This window comes from Chelonia mydas, chromosome 2 (assembly GCF_015237465.2).
Source record: "Chelonia mydas isolate rCheMyd1 chromosome 2, rCheMyd1.pri.v2, whole genome shotgun sequence".
Lineage (NCBI taxonomy): Eukaryota > Metazoa > Chordata > Testudines > Cheloniidae > Chelonia > Chelonia mydas.
In genome coordinates, this window is record NC_057850.1 from 133515040 (window position 1) to 133539334 (window position 24295).

The 24295-nt window shown below is 44.7% G+C and overlaps 1 protein-coding gene across 1 annotated transcript in view; it reads left to right on the plus strand.

The window, feature by feature from the left end:
- The first annotated feature begins 18711 nt into the window (after window positions 1-18711).
- The window catches only part of DNAH5 (dynein axonemal heavy chain 5), a 309924-nt gene continuing 304340 nt past the window's right edge, over window positions 18712-24295 (plus strand). Inside the window, exon 1 of the mRNA XM_037893325.2 lies at window positions 18712-19103. Coding sequence (XP_037749253.2) covers window positions 18804-19103 — 300 coding nt within the window. The 5' untranslated portion in view covers window positions 18712-18803. The remainder of the gene's footprint in view (window positions 19104-24295) is intronic.

The window sequence follows — 24295 nt, forward strand, 5'->3', positions numbered from 1 at the left end:
GTGCTGGGGAAGAGAGGGGATGGGTCAGCTTAATGGGGGAGCCTCAGCTGTTGCTGCTGCTGAGAGGACGCTGCATTCCGGGGTCCTGCTTCCCCGCCTATTCCTCTATCACCTTCTCTTCCCCATCCCCTCGCCCTTCTTCTCCCCCTCCCCTACCTCCCCACTCCCTTATCCTTTTCTCTGTCCTTTCCCCCTGCCTCTCTTCCCCCAACCCTCCTCCGCACTTGCCCTGCCATACTGTGGGCATGCATTGTTGTATAGAAAACAGGATGGTGGCCACACAGAGTGCCCAGCACACACAGAAGAGGAAGACCTAGGATCCAGGAGGTGGCGTCCAGCTGCAGAGGCTGTGAGTCGGAGTGGCCATCCTCAGTCACCCTCAAACGTGAGGAGATATGCCTCAATGTCATTTTCCATCATCATCTTTTGCAGGTAACTGCTGGTCCTTAGGGATTGGGTCCTGTCATGGCCACATCCCAGGACAGTCAGGGCTTTCAGTTGTCTCACCACCTCCTATAGGGTGACTCACTCTTGGGCTGCCTGGTTCATCAGCAGTTGATTAGCCTCCTGTTGTAACTGTACAGATTCCTGCTGAGCAGCCATCTGGACTCTGGTTGCCTCTTGTTGTGCCACCATGGCCTGCATCAGTACCCTCACCATATCCTCCAGTCTCAGCAATGATCTACCGTGCCACTGGAATAGCATGCTGCATGAAATCCCACTCTGACACCATGTTTGGCAAGGCATCTCCTTCACTTTGTCAGTCTCAGCATTTCTCTCTCTGGTGGAGAAGGCCTGGAGTAAATCAGTCTGACTCCAGAGCGGTTTCTTTGTGCCTCACTCTGGTTTATTTTTTCAGTATTTACAAAGTGAGCCTTGGGGTACTCTTCAGCTGAACACGAGCAACAAACTCATTGATATGAGTACCTTTCTCTGCCCCATCTCAGGTGTTGCCCTCGGGGGAGGGGAGGGGAGGGGAGGGATAGCTCAGAGGTTTGAGCATTGGCCTGCTAAACCCAGGGTTGTAAGTTCAATCCTTGAGGGGACCATTTGGGATCTGGGGCAAAAATTGGGGATTGGTCCTGCTTTGAGCAGGGGTGTGGACTAGATGACCTCCTGAGGTCCCTTCCAACCCTGCTATTCTATGATGTTGGCCTCTGGATGCCAGTCCTTCCCCAAACAACAGTTAGCTGGGTTGTGTTCCCTATAGGGTGAAGAGCAGCTTTCCACCCAGGAGAGGCCTTTTTTCCCAGCTGCCACTAACCCTGTTGTACCTTGTCTCTCATTTCTTTCCTCCCCCATCTCTCATCAGAAGAGGGATTTAATGTCTCAGGCAGACTTTAATTGGTCTCGGGTGTTTCTAGATACCCTCTTTTCATCTCATAGGGAAAAGGGCTTTTATCATTCTAGGGGTGATATACCTGCCTTCCATCACTCTTCTATAGCTATCAGGTCTGATTTTCAGGCTAATATGTGGTATGATAAAGTTGTATTTAACCCATTCAAAACGGATGCTGAGTTTAAGTTCTTTTCGGTGCTCACACAGTATGGTAATGGGAGTAGTAGAGACATCTATATAGAAAACATATTATGCCCTAATATTGAAGCTAGGTCTATACGTCAAATACATGTAACTGTAACGCATCTGATCCTTCTGTTCCAAATTCCATTTTGAGACAAATCTTGAGGGAGAAGCTTCCCATTGACTATTAGACCAAAGGATGAGCCAATGTCAAAGCAGTCCAGAACAGTCTGGATAGGTTCAGTCTATCCAGTTGCTTTGCAGTGGTTCACTAGATAGTTTTTGCATTGCTCAAGCATCCTTGACCACCAGCACTCTGCACTGGCCCAATTCCTAATAGATGTTGGTGGAGCTGTCTGGGGGAAGCGAACTGCATACCTCTAGCTGCCATCAGAGGCAGGGCAACATTCCATTGCTCAATACCCATCTGTTTAGTATCAGCTGCAGGATGGAATCCAGCATTACAAACCCTAAAATAAATTAGGAATGAGTGGATGCACAAGCAATGCTACAGAAGGCTTGCTCTCCTCAAAAAACGTGTAAATAAATGGTTAGAAAACCTAAACATCTGAGCAAAGATGTAATGTTAATAACTAAATGCACAACTATAGATCTTAAAAATATCTACAACATGTGCTCACTACATAGTTGTTAAATGGTCACAACTTTGCTAAGTTAAAAAAAACAAACAAAAATAACAAGCAAAGTATACAGCCCCTCAACAAGGACAATGTCCATATCAAGTTTCAAGTTTTAACACTCACTGAATTTCCCTGTAGCCCAGTTTATACAAAAGTGGGGTTAGATGTTTTTAAAACATATTTTACTCACAAGTGGTTGAAGAGATTTTGCTCACCCACATTAAAAAAAAAAGTTCTTATCGATTGACACCTGGTATGGAAAACCGCCATCACAAAAGTCAATTTGGAAAAGTTACAAAAGTGAGGAAAGAGGTTGTGAGGAGGTGCTCACCCCATACCAGCCCTGAAAAGGTAAGAAAAAAAGGGCCAGTCTGCACCTGAGGGGTTTAAGCTAGAGAAAAACCCTTGATTGGAAAGATAGAGCTCAGCTGAGCAGGTGTGTGGGCTGAACTAGTTTAGAGCCAAAAAACGAGCAATAGAAATGGCTGCACCGAGAAAGTTTGTGGTCATCCTCTGTGCATTAGGAAGAAGGAAATCCAGGGAAAGAGCAGGACCTTATGAGCCTGGCCTTGAGGGAAGGGTGTTCCCAGAAGAGAGAAGGGTGAAGAAGAAAGCCTGGGGGAAGAGGAAGTAGCCTGGGAAAGGAACAGCAAGGTTGGGAACTGAGCAAACCTTAGCTGTGTGGTGTAGGGTCTCTGGACTGGAAGCCAGAATAGGGGTGGGCCCCATGTTCCCCTACCAGCTCGTAACAGAGCAGTATTGCCTGGATAGCAGGTCCAATGAGACACTATATTCTGAAAAGGGAAACCACATAGTGAGCTGGCTAGAGGGCCAAGCCATGAAGAGGAAATGCTACAGCTTGTAGAGAATGAGAGAGACCAGAAATTGAGAGATTGGGACAAGGGGGTGAGAAACTTCAAGGCCAGGCATTAAACCAGTGGTGAGTTAATCCCAGATGGTGAGCGGAGTGAGCCCTGTGATAGAGGGATTACATTGCTCCATTTTGAATGGTCATTCAGCTCATAGTAGTGATAAATGTTTTAGGATTTTATAATCTATAACTGCTAATCCTTGTCCTGCTCAGCATTTCATTGTAGTGTGGCTAAGGTGTTCGGATGCCACGGTCATGGGTGTAGTAAATGAATGAGATGGGGTGGGACTCGGCACCTCCTGCTGGCTGTGCTAGGAATTTGCTCTTGGTTACCTTCCTCTAGTGGTGTCTCACCACCGTCACTTCTGCTCCCTCTCTAAGACCTGTGTCACTCCCCGGACTGCAGCATCCTCTTCTGGGCATGGTCCTCTATCTGTGCCCCACTCTGCTTTCTCCCCACTTCTGGGGGGAACCGGCTGTCTCTAGTCCATCCACTTGCCACTCTGGCCTACTGAAGCCTTCTCTCTAGCCCCTCAACTCAAGGATTAAACTGCAGTCTGAATATTGGCCACCTCCTCTGTGGCAAGTGGGGAGGGGAGGAAGAAGGCAGGCGCACCTGCTACTCCAGGCCCTGACCCAGGGACTCCAGAGCCAGCGGTACTGCTGCTCCTCCAACTCTCACTGCCGATTTCCCTGGGCCGCTTCTCCATAGTCCTAGTTCTTTCCCAGCCCTTTGTATCAGGTGCCTCAGGCTGGAACTCCCTATTGCTCCCCTGCCCAGCACTGCTCTGGGGTACTCCTATAAGGCAGCTAATCCTTCTCCCTTGCACACCAGGGAGAGACTACCCTAGGTCTGTTGAGCAGCCCTTCTTATATGGCCCACCCTGGCCCTGAATGTCTGCTCCAACAAACCTTTTCCTGATTGGCTCTTTACAAGCCTTCCTCCCATTGGTTGGGTTTTGCGCAGCCCCCTGAGGGCTGCTTTAACCCTCCATCTACCTGTGTGGGGCAAGTGCCCCACCCCAATGAACCAAAATAATTTATTTTTTTTGTCCCACTGCTTCATGCCACCATTTCTCCTAATGGAATTGCATAAGCAACTCATCCTGTTGCTCCTAGTCTGTCCAAGACATTCTGATATTTATTGCTCTCTTCCTTTGTGTTGAGTTTCTGCCCAGTTAAGCAGATTCAATTTCCTTACCACAACTGATACATGTACAGTGAACAAAGGCACTCCCAGTACTTTCTGATCTCTATGGCACTCCACTAATCACATTGCTCTAGCCCAAACTGTTATCATTCACAATTACCCTTTGTCTTTACTACCCAAGCCAGTTCTTTATCCACATAATTAGCTCACCCCTACAGTGTAATTACTGACTTTGTAGATTAGTCTTTTATGTGGTTCTGTATCAAAGCTGTCCTAGAGAGCAGGTAAATTATATCCACAGCGGCTCTCCCATCCATTGTATTTTACTTAAAAAGAGATTGTCTGTCTGATTTGTCAGGCATGAACTCCTTTCTGTGACTTGATGCTAATTACCTCTAATTAAAACCTAACTTTCTGGGTGTTCTTCTAATGCGTCTTGGTTTACTAATTCCACTATCTTCTCCACTGCTGAAGTCAGAGATCTCTTCCAGAACTTTTCCTAATGTCCTTTCTTAAGAAAAAGAATGAAGAAGCTGCAGAAGAAAGAGGGATTGATTTGTCCATAACTAGTCTAGCTATTTTAAACCTGCTTGCTTAAACATCTAAACCATTCCCTTAAAAACATACTAACTTTCTTTACAGATTTTCAAATGAATAGTCTTTTAAACGCTTGTTTCAACAACCTGGTGTAGCCTCCCTCCCCTCCCATTCCATCATGCCTGCCCTCCCATTCCCAGCCACTATAGCTGCCCAGGCACCCTCATCCATCACCACCCACAAGCAACGCCCACTCCTCTAGCTACACAGGAGCTTCTCCCCTCAGCATCAGCACCTGCAGCTCCCAAAGCATCCCTTCATTTTCTTGAACATGAGCACTTTCAGCTTATCAGCTGCCCAAGCGCTTCCCCACTGCTCCCATAACCAACTTCTGAACCCATCCATGGTCCAGTAGGGTCGTCCTTTTGACCGGTGTGATAGATGGAGAGGAATACAATCCCACCTGCCCTCCCATTCGTACTGCCTCCTGCTGTTCTGTGGATGGAGGGGGTGGAATTGTCTTGTGACACCTCATCCTGCCCACACCTGCTTCCACTTCGTAAAGGGGTTGGGGAGAATAAGTGCTTTGCTGTCATGCATATGAAGCTCCCATGTTGGGAGCCACACAAAATTTGGCAACGGTGTGGCTGGAATACAGTTTGTATTTGTTAGGTTTTAAGATAGGGATCATAATATTAAGAGTGAAGCTTCATGCTAAGAGATGATTTTCCTTTCTGTCCCGGAGTCATGTCTCATGCGTAGGGCCCTTCATTTTCAGTTTTTACTTTATGTAATTTTTCTCAGAAATTTATCGGTGTTTATTACAACGACAACAAAAACAGGTGAAAATTGGTGGGGAAAAAATAATTTTTCTGGGTAAATATGGAGGTTTATTTTGGTGGTCAGAAGGACAGGGAAAAAAGTATTTAATAGATTAATGCTTTGATGAATGGAATTCAAAGTAGTTTGCTGCAGAACTAACAGAGAACTCAAAATACAATGCCACCTCTGAGTTTAAGAAAACAATATATCTCTAATCCCCAAATAAACCTTTTCATTTGAATAAACAGTTTACTGTTGTAGACTTAGAACTATTAGCTTATAAATATTTACATTTAATAATGGGGGCCACGCCATGTGCAGCGCATACACTCAGCTTAATCCTTTTCTCCTGTTTTTGTTTTTTTTTAAACTTTTGAATACTTCCTTGTGTTCTGAAACATATTCTGATACAGATTTTCATTTTCTTCCTATGTTAGTGTCAGATCTTTAAACCATTATCTGCTAACAGTTTGAAATGTACATCATGGGCATGAGATTCATCAATACGTTCAGATGAGCATGTACGTCAGAGCTTGCATGCATGCCTGTTTGTTTATTGTGTGTATCTTCTAGACCAGTGGTTCCCAAACTTGTTCCGCCGCTTGTGCAGGGAAAGCCCCTGGCGGCCGGGCCGGTTTGTTTACCTGCCGCGTCTGCAAGTTCGGCCAGTCGTGGCTCCTCAGTTGACCTGGGCTCTGGAACTCTCTGCCATGGTTTTGGAGTGGTCTTTTTTGTTTTTGGCTGTATAGGTGACATATCCCAGATCTCCAGTTCTTGGCTGAAGGGAGAAGGTTCTGAAATGACTTTTGTCTTATGGTTCCCTTTCTGGAAGGAGGGAGAGTGGGTGGGCCTAATACTGAACGGCAGTTGAGAGACCATTACTGTAGACTGGGCTGTGAACCTGACCGGGACCACTGCTCACCAGGGGTTCTCTGAGGAAAGAGCCTTACCTTGCCAGTGTGACTGCTGATTTGCGTTTATTTCTTTGTGTGTGTGTGAGTGTGTGTGTTAACCCTGGAATGTTGAAATATCTGGGACTCAACTGGAGGGTTGAATCTCCTAAGACTGGACCAGTGTGTAGGAACACCTGGATGTCACAGACCAAATGCCAGGTGTGTGCAGAGGTCCTGTCTTGGCCCCTAGGGTGTGCCGAAGTGATGGACACAGTGACCTCCCTCCCCACCCACCAATAAATGATTGCTTTATCTGTGGACAGCCTACAGTAAAGAAGAATTCCAGGTACTTGCATCATGCAGTCTAAAACTATGCAGTTAACAACAACTCAATCATGACTTGTCCAAAGCAGCCATGTAGGAGGCTAAGAGGACATATAGTGCCCCCCATCATGCTGTCTGGAGTGGCTCATGATCAAGAGTGCCTACCTCAGGGCAGACTGTCATAAACAGGGCAGACACCCCAAACTGGTGGCATGTTCTTTGATTAGATTTCACCAACCCAGTAACAAATGCGAACTCCTAGATCCCTGTAACAGTCTTACTATGGAGTCACAGACAGTCCGCTTGGGTTCTCCAGTCTATCTTGCCACTGATACAAACTGGACTTAGTGATAAATGGTCACTGACACCATAAAAAATTATAAAATATTCAGGTTGCTCCTTGCCCCAAGAGACCAATCACTTACCCCAGATCAGTTTGTACCTTAGGCTATGGCTACACTACAGAGCTTACAGTGGCCTGTAGCTGCTCTAAGCTGACAGGAGACTTAAACAGTAGTGTAGCCAATCGCCTTGGATCTTACACCAAAGACAATTGTAGCCAATCCTGTAATAAAAACTAAAGGTTTATTAACTATGAAAAAGAAATGCTGTTAATGGGTTAAAGCAAGCAAATATATATACGTAAGAGTTCAGGCTGATTCAAAAGGCGACAGATGTAGCAATCTGCCAGCACTGAATGTCTTTTTAGGGCTTAACCCAGGCCTACCCTTGGGAGCTCTACTTTTTTGTTTCTTAGCTCCAGCCCTTGTGAGAGTCAAAACAGCAAAGAGATGAAAAATCTTTGTCTTAGCTATTATTTCCCTCTTCCAGCATTCAAACAAATGGGACATGGCTTTCTGCATCTGCTTTTATGTGGGAAGATGGGGCAATTAATAAAGCTTTTGTTCTACAATAGCCTACTTAATTTTGGATAGTCTTCCTGTCTGACTTCACAAGTTCAGAGCAGGTATTTTACAATTTTAAAACAATCTTTTATTTTACCTTGTATCATGGAATACAGACCTTACAAGTGAAATTAATGCATGCAGCAAATTACAAACATTTCATAGAGTCTAAACACTGACAACATTAAGACTAATTCCTGTTTTGAACAAAACTAACATGGAGGTAAGCTGGTTTGGTTTCCAGCTATGAGTTTGCCAGTTCTTAGCTAATGCCTACAGCCTTGGCCAGAGCTGGCATTTGGTTTGCCCGTTTTGCATCCCCTTACTTCCTTACACTGTTTATGAACAACAGTTTGGGGCCTGGGGGGGGGCGGAGAAAGCAACCAACCTAATAAAAATAATAATAATTCCAAAAAAACGCAGTCTTGGTGCCACCCCAACTCAATGATCATGGCTGTTATATGCAGATTTTTTTCATGGCTGGATTGTATTTGGCTAAAAACTTCTGCATTGGTGATGTGGGTGGCTAATGGTTTTTTTTAAAGGCTATATTATTCTGGTTTGCTTTGTGTCACAGTAGAATAGTTGCTTTGCCACCCTTACTTACATTGAGTAGTACCAGTTGTGCAAGTAGACCCAGTGATTTCATCAAGGGTGGCGGAATCAGGCTCTCATGTGGTCATCATTGGGACTTGTTAGACGGCACTGTGTGTACAGGCAGCACAGCTCAACTGTTTGTTGGTCAAAGTATTGTCGCTTGCCTCGTTGTCATGTTGTACTCCAAGTCACTATCTAGCCCTGCATGTTTGTGAAACGCTTTGAGATGTGCTGAAAAAAGGCTTGACATTTAGTCAATTTGATTTACTGAGTTCATCTTAAAGGGACACAAAATTTACAAACAATCAACAATTAATAATATTAATAACCAAAATATAATCAACTTTGAACTTAAAATTGTTAATGAAAATCTAAGCCTTTCTAAAGAAGGGCTTATATTTGCGGAAAAATAATCTGTTTAACTGCTAACAATAAGCCCAGTGTGCTGGACTTGCTTTGGTTCATGGATAGAGGTTCAAAAATAGGATTATTTGCAGTTGCACACTGGGTCATGTTAAAGGATAACTGTGTAACGTACATACTTAGATACTAGAAGATAGAATCAGACCAGCTCAAGTGTTTGGTATTATTTTGCCCTCTAGTGGCTGGTTTATGAAGAGGCTATAAACCCTAAGTCTACACACAGCTACTAAAAATTTTCCTTTCGCTAGCAGCAGTAGAAGCTTATGGGCCTTATTCTCATTTACAGGAGGACCTCTTTCCAGTGCCACTGAGGTGTAAAGGGGCATTAATGAAAACTACAAGTATCATACTTCTGGGATATCTTAAGGACCCAGGCTGGAGGGTCACAGGCCACAATGCTGTACTGCAAGCATTGCCAGAGCACACACACCTCTTCCTTAGTGTAGAAGGTAGTGACCCACCTTCTTCCATTCACATACCCCCCCCAAAACAGGCAGAAACTTACCCTAAGTGCTGGTCCGGGTCTTGCTAGGGGATGATAACGCCAGGCGTTGACAGCAGTGTTCAGGCAAGCAGTATTGCTAGGAGCAATGTTCCTGAGGGAATGCAAGTGGGCTGTGATGCTGAGATTTGAGCTCACCAATCAAAAATACGTTCTCTCATCAATGGTCCAGGAAAAACTCTTAATGTATTTGTCCTAAAAGTACTTCTTTCAAAGAGATGATATTGACCTAATTAATGCAACTTAAAAATATGTTTAGGGGTTGAATGTCTTATTTAAAAAGGCTGTAAAATTTAAGTTCTGTGAAACTACTGAGAAGTTGCTGGTTCTCATTGGTTGGATCCTACTCCCTGCTAAGTGTGAGAAGCAACTGCTTACAAGATTAGCAACAGCTTGGAACTCCTTTATTTCCACATGCAAGGGGGGTATACAGCTATCCAATGGAGTTCAGTTAAGGCAATATTGGACTTCATTATTCTTCAGTTCTGCTGGCTGTGTAAAAGGGTAGGGGACATGGCCCCACATCTCCTCCTTTCCCTTTTCTGATTGCTAGCACCACTAACTAAGAGCAGTCTTTGGGCTCAAGGGAGCGCAAGGAATATTACTCGCCATGGAGACACAATATTGACAGTGACTGTGCAACCATCACTTTCTCTACTTCATTCCCATCTTTCCCATTTTTATAAGGGTTTTATGAAACCTACAGTGTATGGTTGCAGACCTCTTAAATTTTGAGAACTACCTTTTTTGTATAGCTTGTCAAAAATGTGCATCACAAAGCATTGATTTTACACTTATCTGATACCTTCAGTATACAGTAAAAAGGTATAGATGGGATCTTGTACACGTCCTGTGTACAAACTCTGAGCCCTGTTGTGAAGAGCAGTTTCCTTTGCCTTAGTAATATTTTTAGAGGAGATCCTGTCTGAGGAAGCATTATGATGTACTGATACTGACGTCTAGTAAGACAACTGTGGGAATTCCCCCCCCCCCCCCCCCCCCCCCCGGCTTAATGAATTCCTGTTTTTTACTAATGTTGTCAGTGATATTGCAAATTAAAGCCCAACTTTACATCTGTGTTTGCTCTTTCCGAGTGGGAATGAGATCTTTGATATATTTCTACCATCCTCTTCAGTTTCTTAAGGCTATTGTAATCGAACATTAAATGAACATGCACGGTGGAGCTCTAGTAACTGTTCTTTAACAAGATGATAAAAGTAACACTATGGAAGCAGATCAGCAAACGGAGAGAGAAATGTGTTCACACATGTACCAAAATACACCTTCAAAAGGAATAGTTTGGCCTCAGGAATAGAGGATGACATCATAATTCAACTTTAGTGCTGTGTCTGGAGTCCTGCCTATTAATTTAGAATTTTAAACTGCCAGCAGTCACATGGTCTTGGCAAAAGTACAAATATTAATTAAAACTAGCATTCACACCCTCCTAATAATAAACTCTCATAATATTCCACATGTGGGCTAAGATCAAAAACTCACTTCTTTTTAACTCTGTTCCAAACTCTAGCTGTACAGCTATGGATAATCATAGAATCCACAGCTTTATAAATAAACTTAAAGAACACTTCTTTCTTGTCTATTCTTGAAGTGGTATGGAAATACAAATTCAACAGAACCACTGAAACTGCGGGTTTTGTTCAGACGAATATTTGTTCAGATAAATATTTTGGCAAGTATAATGATAAATGTCATATATAAGGAGGTATGCAGTGCTGTTGGAGCTATGTTAGTCTGAGTACATATCCCAGACCAGAAGAAGAACTCTGTATAAGCTTCAAAGCTTGTCTCTCATGAACAGAATTTGGTCCAATAAAAGATTTTACCTCACCCACCTTGAATATATAAGGAGGCACTGTTAATAGTTTCTGACTAGTCTGTATTTTAGGGGGAAAGTTTTACAATTTTAGCTTTTTAAAAAAAACAACACCACAACAACAACCAACAACATTTATTCCAAACAATGTCCCAATGGTGCAAACAGTTATGCAAGTTCTGTAGAAATCAGCGGAGCTACCCACTTAAAGTAAAGCAAATGGATAGCTGTCAAAACATTACTTCCTTAGTAAAGTTTAGCTCATGTTATAGGGTGAGCTATTTATTGTAGGGTTCTTAAGAGAATGACTGAAGATGAATTATCAGTTCAGTTGTTACAACCTGTGTAAACTGTTGAATGTTGCGTTATAATGTAGGAGCCATCTGTACAATGTTAATTCTGTTGACTCAAAAAAATACTTTCTGGGAAAACTATTAGTACAGCAGGCTTTGTGCTCCTACAACAGAAATCAGAGCATTTACGATAGTATTTCAAGCTGTCTTGCTGAATCTGCTACTGTCCAGCATGGGGACCACTGCTGGAAGAAAAATCAAGGGATTCAACGTAGCTGACAGGTTAAGGATGACAAAAATAAATAGAGGAGAGCACACATTTTATTCTTTTTGAGGAAGCACCTTGCTTTAGAAGACTACCTCAGTTAAGCATAAAATACTTAATGGAAAAGGCCTTGGCACCTGGAATTATGTGCAAGTGGTAAATGACTTCTAAGTCTGGTAACAGCCAATCTTATAGGATATTGGGGCCTGAACTGTCATATCATAAGACGTGCTCAGAGACATGATTGCTTTCTCACTTGGGCTAAGAGTTGGATAACAATCACATGGAGGATGTGTCGTACCAAACTAAGTCACTTTAATTTTGCTAGTTCTTTAGGTGGGCTCAGTGGGAAACATAGGTGTTGTAAAACCACATATGGTTTTGTTTGGGGGTAGAAGTGTCTCTGGTGCTTCTATCCCTACCTCCGTCCAGTCTCCTGTCTGGACCCTGATCTACCCAGTTTGCTACTGGCTTGCACTAGCCATTCCACTTTTAGTTTTTGACCTTCATTTTCTCCTTTTACATCTGTTCTTTGTCAGCAACATTTGTGTGTTCAGACTCCTTAATTAACTCAAAATCTTCCAAGTGCAAGGCTTAGCAATACTAGCCACTAATTTCTCTTGGGGAAATATTCTAAACGAACAAAAAGAAAAAAACCTTAATTTTCTATTGCACAAATTTTGGGCTGGAGCTTGATCTCATGCTAACCAATAGCAATTCCCGTAGATTTAAATGGTAACCAACATTGATGCATTAATATATTAATGTTTTAAGCATAAAAGTATTACAAATGAATATTTAGATTTTTATGTCTGATTTATTTATAAAATAACTAATAGTATGAGTGGCACTTCTCAAAGCCTGAAGGAATGATTTTACAGTAGCACCTACTGACTCCAGAGCTTCCTTGAACTAGGCCCTATACGAATGCATAGTAAGACAGTTGCAGTTCCACAGAGCTTACACTTAGGGTATGTCTACACAACCCACGTTATAGCGCGGCTGCGGCAGCGCTGTGACATGGGCAGTGAAGACACGCTTTATCACTAGGGGAGAGCTCTCCCTGCAATTAAAAAAACCCCACCCTGAACGAGCACTTTTCAGCACTAAAACTTTTGTTGCTCAGGGGCGTGTTTTTTCACACCCTTGAATGACAAAAGTTTTAGCGCTGAAAGTGGCAGTGTAGATACAGCCGTAGACAAAGGGGAGAAAGAGGAACACTTAGAGGTGAAGTGAACTGTCCAAAGTTACATGGCAGGTCAATGGCAGAGCTAGGATTAGAACCTAAGAGCAAGTCTAAACTACAAAATTAAGTTGACCTAAGTTATGTTGATGTGCAGCCGCCACAGTAATTAAATTGATTTGGCATGTCCACACTATGCTCCTTGTGCCGGTGGTGCACGTCCTAACCAGCAGCACTTGCACTGATGCAGAGAACTGTGCACCGCAGGTAACCACCCCCTCTGTGCAACTCGCCACCATCTAGTGCAGGGTGTTTTGGGAAGGGTTTGCAGTGCAAATGAGTCGCAGAAAGGTGACTGGGAATATGGTTTCAATATCCCATGATGCATTTTCTCCATCCGATAACTGTATCTGCCTCTCATAATGTTTCGTGCCTCTTCTCAAAAGCCCTGCAAACCCGCATGTCTGCTATCTCTGTGGGAAGAATGGATCCCGCACAGCTCTGCGCTATTGTCATGAATGTTGCGAGCACAATGCTCCTGATCCAGCAGTATTAGCAGTGCCACCAGAGGAACCACAGGGAACATGATGACTCCTTGGAGGCTAACTTGCTGTGGGACATAGAAAGAAAGAATTCAAGGCTATTGTTGGCATTCACAGAGCAGCTGCAGATGGTGGAGTGCTGGTTTTGGGCCTGAGAAACATGCACTGACGAGTAGGATCAAGTCTTTATGCAGGTATGGGATGATGAGCAGTAGCTGCAGAACTCCTTCACGTAGGCAGCCAATTGCATATTTAGTTTTTTTCCTCAGACTTTATACCTGTGCACATCCATCTGTCACAGGAATAAGGCAAAGTCTTGTGAGCGTTTAACCCTAGTGTGCTTTAATTTGTTATAAAAGGGGGATTAAGTTCAATGGACATACTGTCCAAGTAATTTTAATAAAAGTTACTGATGATAAATAAGGGATACCGTTGAGGGAGTTGTGAGCTCCCACACATGTAGCGCTTTGATTCTCAAGGAAGCGCTATGCATAGTGTAGGCAACCCCTGATATTCTCATCTCATGTTTGTTTTGTATATGGTTGGTTGTGTTTTGTTTTTTTGTTTTTGACCCTTGTTTCTGGGTCAAAGGGTTACATGAAAATAAAAGCTGAGTTTCTGAAAGGTTTACTAGCCCCCATGATTGCATAGAACAGCTTTAAAACTTGTACCAGGTATATCCTCAAAATTCAAAAGAGAACCCAAAATTTAATCTCATTTTTAAAATCTCATGTTTGAATCTTTGATATTGACAATACTGTGTGAAATACCAAGTTTTTAAACATCTGAGTGAACATACTAGATAGGAATCCAAACTATCTAATAGTAGCTACATGATAGACCAGAACTAAAACTAAATCCATTTTCACAGCAAAAGTAATTGTGTCAACTTAATACAGCTGTCTTTTACAAGAAAATGCAATTAGCCCTCTCAGGTAACCTGAGGATTTCTTAGTCAGCAGGTTTTCACCACTCTTCACTCACAGAACTTGATAGTAAAGATAAAGATCTCTTAAAAGAACCCATTACAGATGCCTCTCTACTAGTTATTTAAGTGGAAGCCAATTTTCAAATACATCCAGAAACAAATATCAACAAGGAAATTTCCATTTCTTTGACCTCTTGATGGAAGAGGTTAATTTAACAGTCACACTAGAAACTGGATACTACACATATAAGAAACCCAAAGCTATTCAGTATTAAAAAGACATGAAAGACCTAGACTAAATATCCATAGCCTGTATTAGGTTTTTGGTGAGTTGCCACCATCTCCAAACTCCATTCCAGGAGCAGCAGAAGCTTCCTAAAAGAGAGAGAGAGAGAGAGAGAGAGAGAGAGAGAGTGTGTGTGTGTGTGTGTGTGTGTGTGTGTGTGTGTGTGTGTGGCGGGGGGGGGGGGGAGGGGGGGCAAAGGTGCCTGAACTGTGGCCCTACCCTCCTGCGCTGCCGCTTCTCTCCAAGGCCCTGCTCTCATGCCACCTCTTCCCCCCAGTACCCTGATCCTGCTCTCTCTTCTCCCCCCCTTGCCCATATGGCTGATAAAAAGTGGGAAGGCATAGCTCTCCCACTTTTAAAAGTGTGTGTGTGGGCGGTGGGCATGGCCCTCTGCCCCCCCCCCCCCCCCATACATTCATGACAATATACAATAAAGGACCCAAAAACTGGGAGCTCAACACCGGTTAGTGGACTGGGAGGCTGTAGACTTAGGCCTAGTCTACACTACAGAATTAGGTCAACGCAAGGAAGCTTATGTCGACCTAACTCTGTAAACATCTAAACTAAAATGTCACTTCTGCCAATAGAAAAGGAGTACTTGTGGCACCTTAGAGACTAACCAATTTATTTGAGCATGAGCTTTCGTGAGCTACAGCTCACTTCAAGTGAGCTGTAGCTCACGAAAGTTCATGCTCAAATAAATTGGGTAGTCTCTAAGGTGCCACAAGTACTCCTTTTCTTTTTGCGAATACAGACTAACACGGCTGTTACTCTGAAACTTCTGCCAATGTAACTCGCCTGCTATGCCAACGTAATTTCACCTCCATGAGAGGCATAGCACTTAGGTCGATGTAGTTAGGGTGATGCAGTGTCAGTGTAGACACTGTGTTACTTACTTAGATTTTAATAGCCTCCAGGAAGTGTTCCACTCTGGTCACCATTTTGAACTCCACTGCCTGATGGCAAGATACACAGGTACGCATGACCCTCCCCTTTTAAATCCCCAGGAATTTTTGAAATTCCATTTCCTGTTTGCTTAGTGTGGAGAGCTCACTCAGCAACTGCCCAGCTGACCATGCCTGCTCCAGGCTGCAAATGTGCTCCTGCCTGGAGTACACAGGTAGTGGTGGATCTCCTGTGTCTGTGGGGAGAAGAGGCTGTGCAGGCCCAGTTCTGTTCCAGCCAGAGAAATGTCAGTATCTATGAGTAGATCACTCAGGGCATGGGGGAGCAGGGCTACAAGAGGGACCCAAAGCAGTGCCACCTGAAAGGCAAGGAGCTTCAGCAGGCATACCGGAAGGCCAGAGAAGCTAACAGTTGCTCTGGTGCAGAGCTGCAGACATGCCGCTTTTGGAGAGTTGCATGCCATCTTTGGTGGAGACCCCACCACTATCCCCAAGGGCCTCGGGATACTTTGGGGGAGCTGGAGTCACAGGCCCCTGGAGTGAACAGTGAGAAGGTGGCGTTGGATGAGGAAGAGGAGGATGGGGACAGGTGAATGGGGGATCCAGTAGTGCAGCAAGCCAGACCTGTTTTTGATGCCAGAGTAGTCAAGCCAGTCCCTACAGTCCAGCATGGGCAAACCTGATGCAGAAAAAGGAACCTCTGGTAAGTATGCAATTTGCTGTGATAGTGCAGGGACACATCTGTTCATTTACTCTTTTTTGAATCATGCTAGAAGAGACAGTGAAACAACCAGTGGAAGTAGAGTTGCTATCTGCTTCTCATTTCCCTTATACAATCCCCTCCTGCCCCTTAGGCAGCAGGGGCCTGCAGAACAGTTTATGTGAGCTGGGATGTCCTATGAGTTCTCTATAGAGATCTTGAGTAAACTTTCCTGGAGGTAGTCTGCAATCCTCTGCCAAAGGTCTCTGGGGAGAGCTGCCTTATTTCTTCTGCTGCGGTGGGACACTTCAGCAGGCACCATTGCAGCACACAGGCTAGCAGCATACAGAACCAGTCTGCAGCTGGATGCATGTAGGAGCTGTTCCTTTTCAGCCTCTGTTCCCCTCAGGAGTGAGATATCAGCTAAAATCACCACTGCCTGTGGAAAATGGTGCTAGTATTCAGTTCAGTTGCCCTATTCGCATTTACTGATACCAGTGAGCTCCACCCACACACTTTTTTTTGTCCCGGCTCCCCTTCCTCCCCGCCACCTCCTGGCTGTACTCACCATGGCTGGGAGTGCCGCTGTGCTCTATGAATCCCAAGGAGAAGTGAGAATGTAGTGCTTGTAACTTGTGTAGATCAAGGGGAATGAGTTCAGTATACCAAATTTCCATTTATCTTGTGAATACACTCACAGCAGTACCCCGGTGCATTGTATCTTTTGCAGATGCAAATGTGGCCTTGAGGGTCTCTCTATCCACACCAGCGGAGTGGCTCAGCCAGATAAAGATGAGAAAGAAGAGGACACAGGATGACATGTTCCAAAAGATCCTGAAAGTCTCTGGTGCTTTGGATACCGAGTACAGGACTTGGAGGATTGCTCTCATGGACCAGGATAGAGCAGAGAGGAGAAAAGCACAGGAGAAGGAGAGAGACGTGCAGTGTAGCAGGACATACTAGTACTTCTCAAGCAGCAAGGAGACATGCTAGAGACTCTTATTGACCTTCAGGTTCAACAGACCTGTGCTTGCCTCCCTCTGTCGCCCATAGACAACTGCATTCTGGAACACACACACACACTCACTCACTCACTCCCTCTCACTAAGTGGCGTCTGGGGCCTCTGTGATACCCCTACTACTATGCCCCGGTGGAGAGTACAGACTATCACAGCCATACATACGCTGACCTGTGAGAGACACGATTGGCATTTGTGAAATGAAAATGACTTCATGAGCCACAAGAGTAAGGGGTAGGCTGGGACTCCCAGAATCACTATTTGCATTTGAACATCCCAATGGTAATCCTCTGGTCTGGAAAGAAAGTCCCTGCTTGCAGCTTTCTGAACAGGCCTGTGATATTAAAAGTGCATGTGTCATGTACCTTCCCTGACCATCCCACATTGATGCCATAAAACGTAGCCCTTTCTGGCAAGGTGGTTGGGTGCTAAAATAGGGATGTGTGTGCCATCTATCACCCCCCCACAGTTCGGGAACCCTATTGGTGCAAAACCATCCACTGTCCCGCTTGTTGCCCCAAAATCACTCAGTCCTTCATAGCAGCATGTGATTAATGGCTCTGCACACTTGCATCATAGCAGCCCCTATGGTGGATTTTCTAACTCCAAATTGATTCCCGACTGATCGGTAGCAATCTGGTGTTGCAAGCTTCTACACAGTGATGGTCACTTGCTTCTCCACTGGCAGTGCAGCTTTTACTTTGGTGTCACTGCACTGGAGAGGGCTGGGGCAAGCTCCACACACACTTAGCAGTGATAGCAGCAGATGCAGAGTAGGTAGAAATATTTGACACTTCATGCACTAATATCTAAGCTCAAAGATTTACTCAAGAAGGGACTGTAAAATGGCACTGAGGGTTCCCTGTTGCTTGGAGCTGCAATAGCTGAGTATGCTGTTAAGAGGAACAAATTGTCCCATGCCTGAGTCATTCCAGTGTAGGTTTCAGAGTAACAGCCGGGTTAGTCTGTATTCGCAAAAAGAAAAGGAGTACTTGTGGCACCTTAGAGACTAACCAATTTTATTTGAGCATGAGCTTTCGTGAGCTACAGCTCACTTCATCGGTATGCATCACAAAAGCTCATGCTCATGCTCAAATAAAATTGGTTAGTCTCTAAGGTGCCACAAGTACTCCTTTTCTTATTCCAGTGTAGGTGACTGGGATACAACATAAAACTAGCCCTGTGGATTTTTCAACTCAATTCCAGCAGAGAGGTAGGTGGCTTTGCTCCCACTGACAAGGGCAGGGCTTTGGCCCATGCACTTCTGGCCTGGGGTAGTTAATTAAATTTGCTTTTAAATGCCAGATGAAGTTGTATTGTTTGGGAAAGTAAAAAGGAGGTGGAAAAAACACGTGTGGGGGAGAATGACCATTCCCATGCTGACACGGCAGCTGTTAGGGTTGAAGGGGATGGATTGGTTTGGCAGGTCTTGAGCATCCAAATGTTATGACTTGGGGCTAGGTGGTGATAAAGTTGCTCTTGAGACAATCTGTGGCACGCAGGTAGATCATTGGTATTCAAAGCGAGAGCTGGCTGGCTGTAAAACGAGCGACAACGCAAGGCACATGCTCTTTAATTGCTGGAGCGAGCCGGCTGTGTGAATCGGAGCAGCTGCGCCCAGGGGCAGACGGTCCCGGGGGAGGAGGCCGTTGTTGGGGACCATGAGCGAGTGTCTAAGGATTCCTCCTCACCATGGAAACAGCAGCAGCAAACAGGGTCTGCGGGGCTGGCCTGAAAGCCGGCGGAGGAGAGCGCACCCGGCGCTGCCCCGCGCTCAGAGCCCCTGGGAGCTGGAGGGGGCGCAGGAGATGGAGAAGGGGGCTGCGGACCAACGTAGTGCGGTTGCCGCCGGCGGCGCCGCCACCCCCCCGGGCAGAGCGCAGCCCCAAGCCAAGCCGGGCTATCGCCACCCCAGACCCGCCCAGCCCATCGCGCCGGTGGAGAACATCAAAGAAATGCAGGTGAGGCGCGCGGTGCTTCTTCCGGTCCGAAGCGGGGCGGTGGGGGAGGGGTTCTGCTGCTCTCCCGGCCCCCCACCCCGGGAGAGCAGCAGGCGGCGGCAGCAACGCGTAGCCGGGCAGCATGGGCCAGAGCGGTCACTGCGCTGCGGCCGCGGCCCGGCTATTGCTGGGCGGGGCGAGCTCAGGCGCGCGCGGCTGCTCGGAGCGTGCCGCGTTCGGGGGGGGGCGCAGGGTGCTCGGTCTCCTCGGGGGCGGGAAGCGAGAGAGGCTCGATCCGGCCACCAGTCACGCGCGCCTCAGCGCGGGCTCGGGTTCCTCCCCGAGGGCCCAGGCGTGCCCCCAGGGGAGAGCAGATATCGACACACACACTAGCTAGCCCCATGCAACGCCACGGCAACCCGAGCAGCGCCCTCAAACAGGGGCTTTCAGCCTCTTCCGGGCAAAGGACTCGTCAATTGGGAATCTGCCTCCAACACCTCGATGGGGATCATGGGCGATAAGGGAGTTGGGACTCCTGACACTGGGTCATGATCCCAGGCTGACAGGCCTTTCAAAGGAAAACGACTAGAATAAAATTCTGTAACTAAAGACTGGTATATTGACTGTAGAAGGCTATTTCCCCTGGGGGGAGAAGGGAAGAAGAGGCATTCAACCCAACCGGACCCTCCAAGTATTGTCAGGCACCTGTAGGTGTCCCCTTGTCACGACTTTCTGCCTAACAGCTGTGCTATCATCACACAGTTGCAATTCCCATCTTTTTATGTGCTGTAATATATATATATATATACACACACACACACCTGCCTACTATATTTTTCACTCCATAAGTCTGATGAAGTGGGTTATAGCCCACGAAAGCTTATGCCCAAATAAATTTGTTAGTCTCTAAGGTGCCACAAGGACTCCTCGTTTTAGATGAAGGGAATGACATCCAAAGGCTGTTGGGCCTTAGTTTGAGGGGAAGGAAAAGGAGCTGCCCTTCCTAAATGCTTCCAAACATGTTTTACCCTGCTGTTAGTGCCCTGGCTGCTCTGTTTTCAGCCATTCACTAGCCCTGGCTCACGCCAGGATTTTGCCTTGCAAATTTGTAGGCTGGCCTTAACTTCCCCACCCCTCTGGGTTAGGGTGGCCTGAGCAGGAGCACTCAGGTGTGTGTAAGTGGAGGAGGAAGGGCATGCACAGTGCTTGTCCTAGGAGGTGATCTGAATTAAACAGCAGTGCTCTGAGCCTCTCTGCATCTGTCGGCTGAGTTGCCCAATTTCCAGCAGCCTTACTACCACTTTCCTCAATCCATTCATCGCCTTAAGCTCACCTGCCTGTGGGGATCACTTTCCTCATCATGAGTGCGAATATTTGTCTTGCCTGGATGAAGCTGCCACTGCTGCTCTTCTTGGCAGGGGGATGGGGAGAGCAGTGATCCTGGCCCCTCTCTCTAAGCCTGAATAGGGGTGTAAAGGTCCTGGCACCTTCCCCCACTGCTCCAGGCCAGGGAAGGGCTGCTAGGGTTTTAACTTTCCCTTTCCCTGTGCTAGGAGCAGTAGGGGCAGCTGTAGGAAGAAACCCTGTCTTCTTTGTCTGGAAGAAAAGGGGCAGTCTTAAGGGGAAGAGGAGCCCAGGGAAGCATAGATCTGCAAAGGGAGGTGGTGCAAAAGACTAAGGGATAGAGTACCTTAGCTGAACTCTCAAGAGCACAGCAGGAAACCACACGGCAGCCATGGGGGTGGCAGCTTCATGCCATAGGAATAGACATAAAGAGTGGAATGGAAAAAACATGAAACTATTAAGTTCTGTAAATCAGTTACCAGTGTAATACTGGAGTGTGTAGTTTTTCTTATTGTATATCTGAGTACAGAAGAAATAGGATGGCTTCTTAGAAAAGGGTGCAGGGGTGTGGCAACAGGAATAATTAGAATGAAAAACCTCACAGAAAAAAGTTAGGATTCTTCCCTTTGAATAGGGGGACATAAGAGGGAGACCTAATGGGCTGACAGTGGAAAGTATAAAGAAATAAAGGATGAATAGGAGCACTAATTTGGATAAAGTTAGAACAAGGGGGCAGTGAACAAAATCAAAAGGCAACTAATTGGTAACTAAAATACTACTTTACCCAATGCATTTGTCTGTGGAACTCATGACCACAATGTCATTGAAACTAAAAAAAAAAAAAAAAAAAAAAAAGGGTGTAGCAGGGTATAAAAGAAAATCACCAAGCACCGAAGTCCTAAAAAGCTATTTAAAATTTTCTTATGGTAGGACATAACAAAACCTTATTTTAATCATTGCAGTGGTAGATACGCAACAGCCAACCCCGAATCCAAGTTTATCTGCCTATTGCAGGGTGGCTTCTTTCACTTTGCTTGGGAGATCTGATACTGTCAGTTCCTGTGTTGCTAGTTACTTTGGTTAGCAGATCTCACAAAATCTAACTTCGCATGCCTTGCCAAAAGAGGCTGTATTCCCTCTCCCCCAACATCAGCATAGCAACAACACACTTCTTTGGACCACAAGGTGGGGATTATCCCTAGATAGATGGCACTGTCCAGGAGTATCCTTAACTCACCCAATGCAAGGGAGAGTGGTCATCTGTGATTTGGCTTGATATCAATGGCACAAAGATAAATGAGAGCAGACAATTTTGGATCACTTTCTCTACTGCCTCTTGTTCATATGACTAGTTGTACTGTGATGAATTGTCAGTGAACTTCAGTTGTATACAAAGCCACTCTATAAAGGTCAGCTAGGTTCAGTAACTGCAGCTTGGTTTTAATCCCCAGAAGTTGAACCATTTAAAACAGGATAACTTCAGAGATCTTATTGTAATAACTCTTGCAGAAAGGGGTTCTTGAGAGCACCCTCAAGCCAAGGGGCAGATATTGAAGACAAGATATCCATATGGGTTTATCACAATCTGATAATCCAAAAGGCTGTCAACTCCTCCAGGGAGCTCTTAAAAAAAAAAAAAATCAATTAGCCTCCAAATTTATGCTGATGTGGTCAGGTTTATGACTATTTGCTGCCATGGCAGTTGCTTGGCCCTTAGTTTTGTTGACATAAGCCTTGAAATCAGTTACTTATATAGACCTTTGCATGGTTAGACTTCAAGTGAGACTTTCAGGCTAAACTAATTCAATTAACTTTTCCTTTTGTCCAGGGCCCAACAGTATGTATAATCAGGAAGGCTGATGAATATCAAGATTTACAGCCTAAGGCTTTTAATGGATACTCACATGACTACCTTTCATCAAACAGCAAGGTGATGATAGTTCATAAGGCCAACTGCATCCAATGAGACCTCAGCAGTCCAAAAGTATTACTAATACATTGCTTTCTTAAGCATGACTAGATAAGGATTGGGGGATGCCAGAAAACAACTAAATACTGGTTGACCTAATGTTTGTCTACAATCACAGATAAAAACAGATCTGTTTATGGAGTCCATCCTCTGCAAGTGCAGGTTCACTACAGGGTCTCTCCTATCTAAACTTAAATCTGTCAAGTGATAGGGGCTTCCTTTTCTTAACTTGGAAAACTTCTCCACTGTCCAATATTCTCTGTAAGATTTGTCTAATATCTAGTCTAACCTGCCACAAACTCTTCTCACAGTTAGTCTGTGCAAACCCACTAACTTCAGTTGGTGGTTGGGGACAGAAGTCATTTTTTCCCTCTTTATCTCTTTACTTTCAGTTAAACTTGCCCTTTTAAGTTGTGGTACTGTTCAAATGTTGGGGTATATTATCTTGCTTTTCCTTTGTCCTCCTGGTTGTGCAGCTGCGGGGTGAAGGAAAATGAGTCCTCTTTTGTCAGTATACTATACTATAACACTAATGGCTCATTGGTGCTAGAGATGAGAAATTACTGAAGGTAACAGGCAAAGCTGTTGAAGATACCAACTACACACAGTTCAGTGCCCAGGCCTACTGGTGGTTGAAAAAGTTTAAGAATTCACAGCCATCCTCAAATCAAGGCCTCAGTGGTAGCAGATCTAACCTGTGGGGGTGTGGAATTGCTTTTATATAAGCATTGCAAAATAAATAGTTTCTAAAAACAGATTTATTAAAATAGATGTAATTACAATAGTTTTCAGGTGGGCCAAATTTTACTCATTAAAACCACAGAATGTAGTTGCCTTTCAGAACTGAAGGTCATGTATGCATTTAGGTCACTTTGTCTGGCAATGCATATTGCTGTTAAGTGCCAAATTGAACTTGATTATGATATCTGTGAATGTTTCAGTAGTGGTACTTGAATCATTTGGTACATGAGAGACTTGTTGCTGTATCAAAATGACTATCCAGAGTCAACTGGCTACCAAAACATATCACTGTTGGTATTGTAGTAGTGTCCAGGGTTCCCAATCAGGACTACAGTCCTATGGTGAAAGGATTGTACTCATCCACAGAAAAAACACTCCCTACCTCAAAGAACTTGCAACATAAGCAGAAACACAGCCTCCAATTAGAACAGAGGAAATAAAAATGAAACACTGAAATCATTGACCAGGTAAGTGTTGAGAAGTGACAAGACTAAGATGCCTGGGCTTTGGGATTGAGTGAAATTTATATGATCTTGGCAACATTGTTTTACTGTATTTCAGCAGAGAAGTTTTATAGAAAATCATTCCAAATAGTTATGAATGTTAACAAGAGCTTTATCAGTGGGCTAAATGAGTACTCATTTCTTTCAAAGCTTAGGTGTGATCTTGGGAATTAGATTACAAAAGTGATTAAAGGTAAAATGGTCAAAAGCAGAGGCCAGAGTAGGCGGGATATGTGCATTGATTTCTGCCAGAAAGCCCTTAAATGTTTTTTCCAACTACCTTTCTGTCTAGAAAATCAACTTTTCACTTTCATATGATCTGCTTTGAAAGACAGCCATATGAATATTCCACTTTTACCACACTAGATAATACTGAATATATTTTGTAGTGTGTTATTTCTTAATCAGTTCAGTGAGAAGGTGGAGCCATGAACTGGAGATTTTGGTGCTTTAATTGTTTGTAGGCCTGCAAGTAGCTGCACTACAGTTGAGGAGGTGGCAGCATTGCTGTTCAAAGCCAGCTTTATAAACAGAACAATCCACCTGATAGAAAATTGACACCTGTGTAGGGTCTAATGTGGTGGAGATTTGGGCTTCTGGTCTCTTAATACAGCTCCCCCAGTAGACTGGGTTTTAACATTTGCTTCATGCTTCTT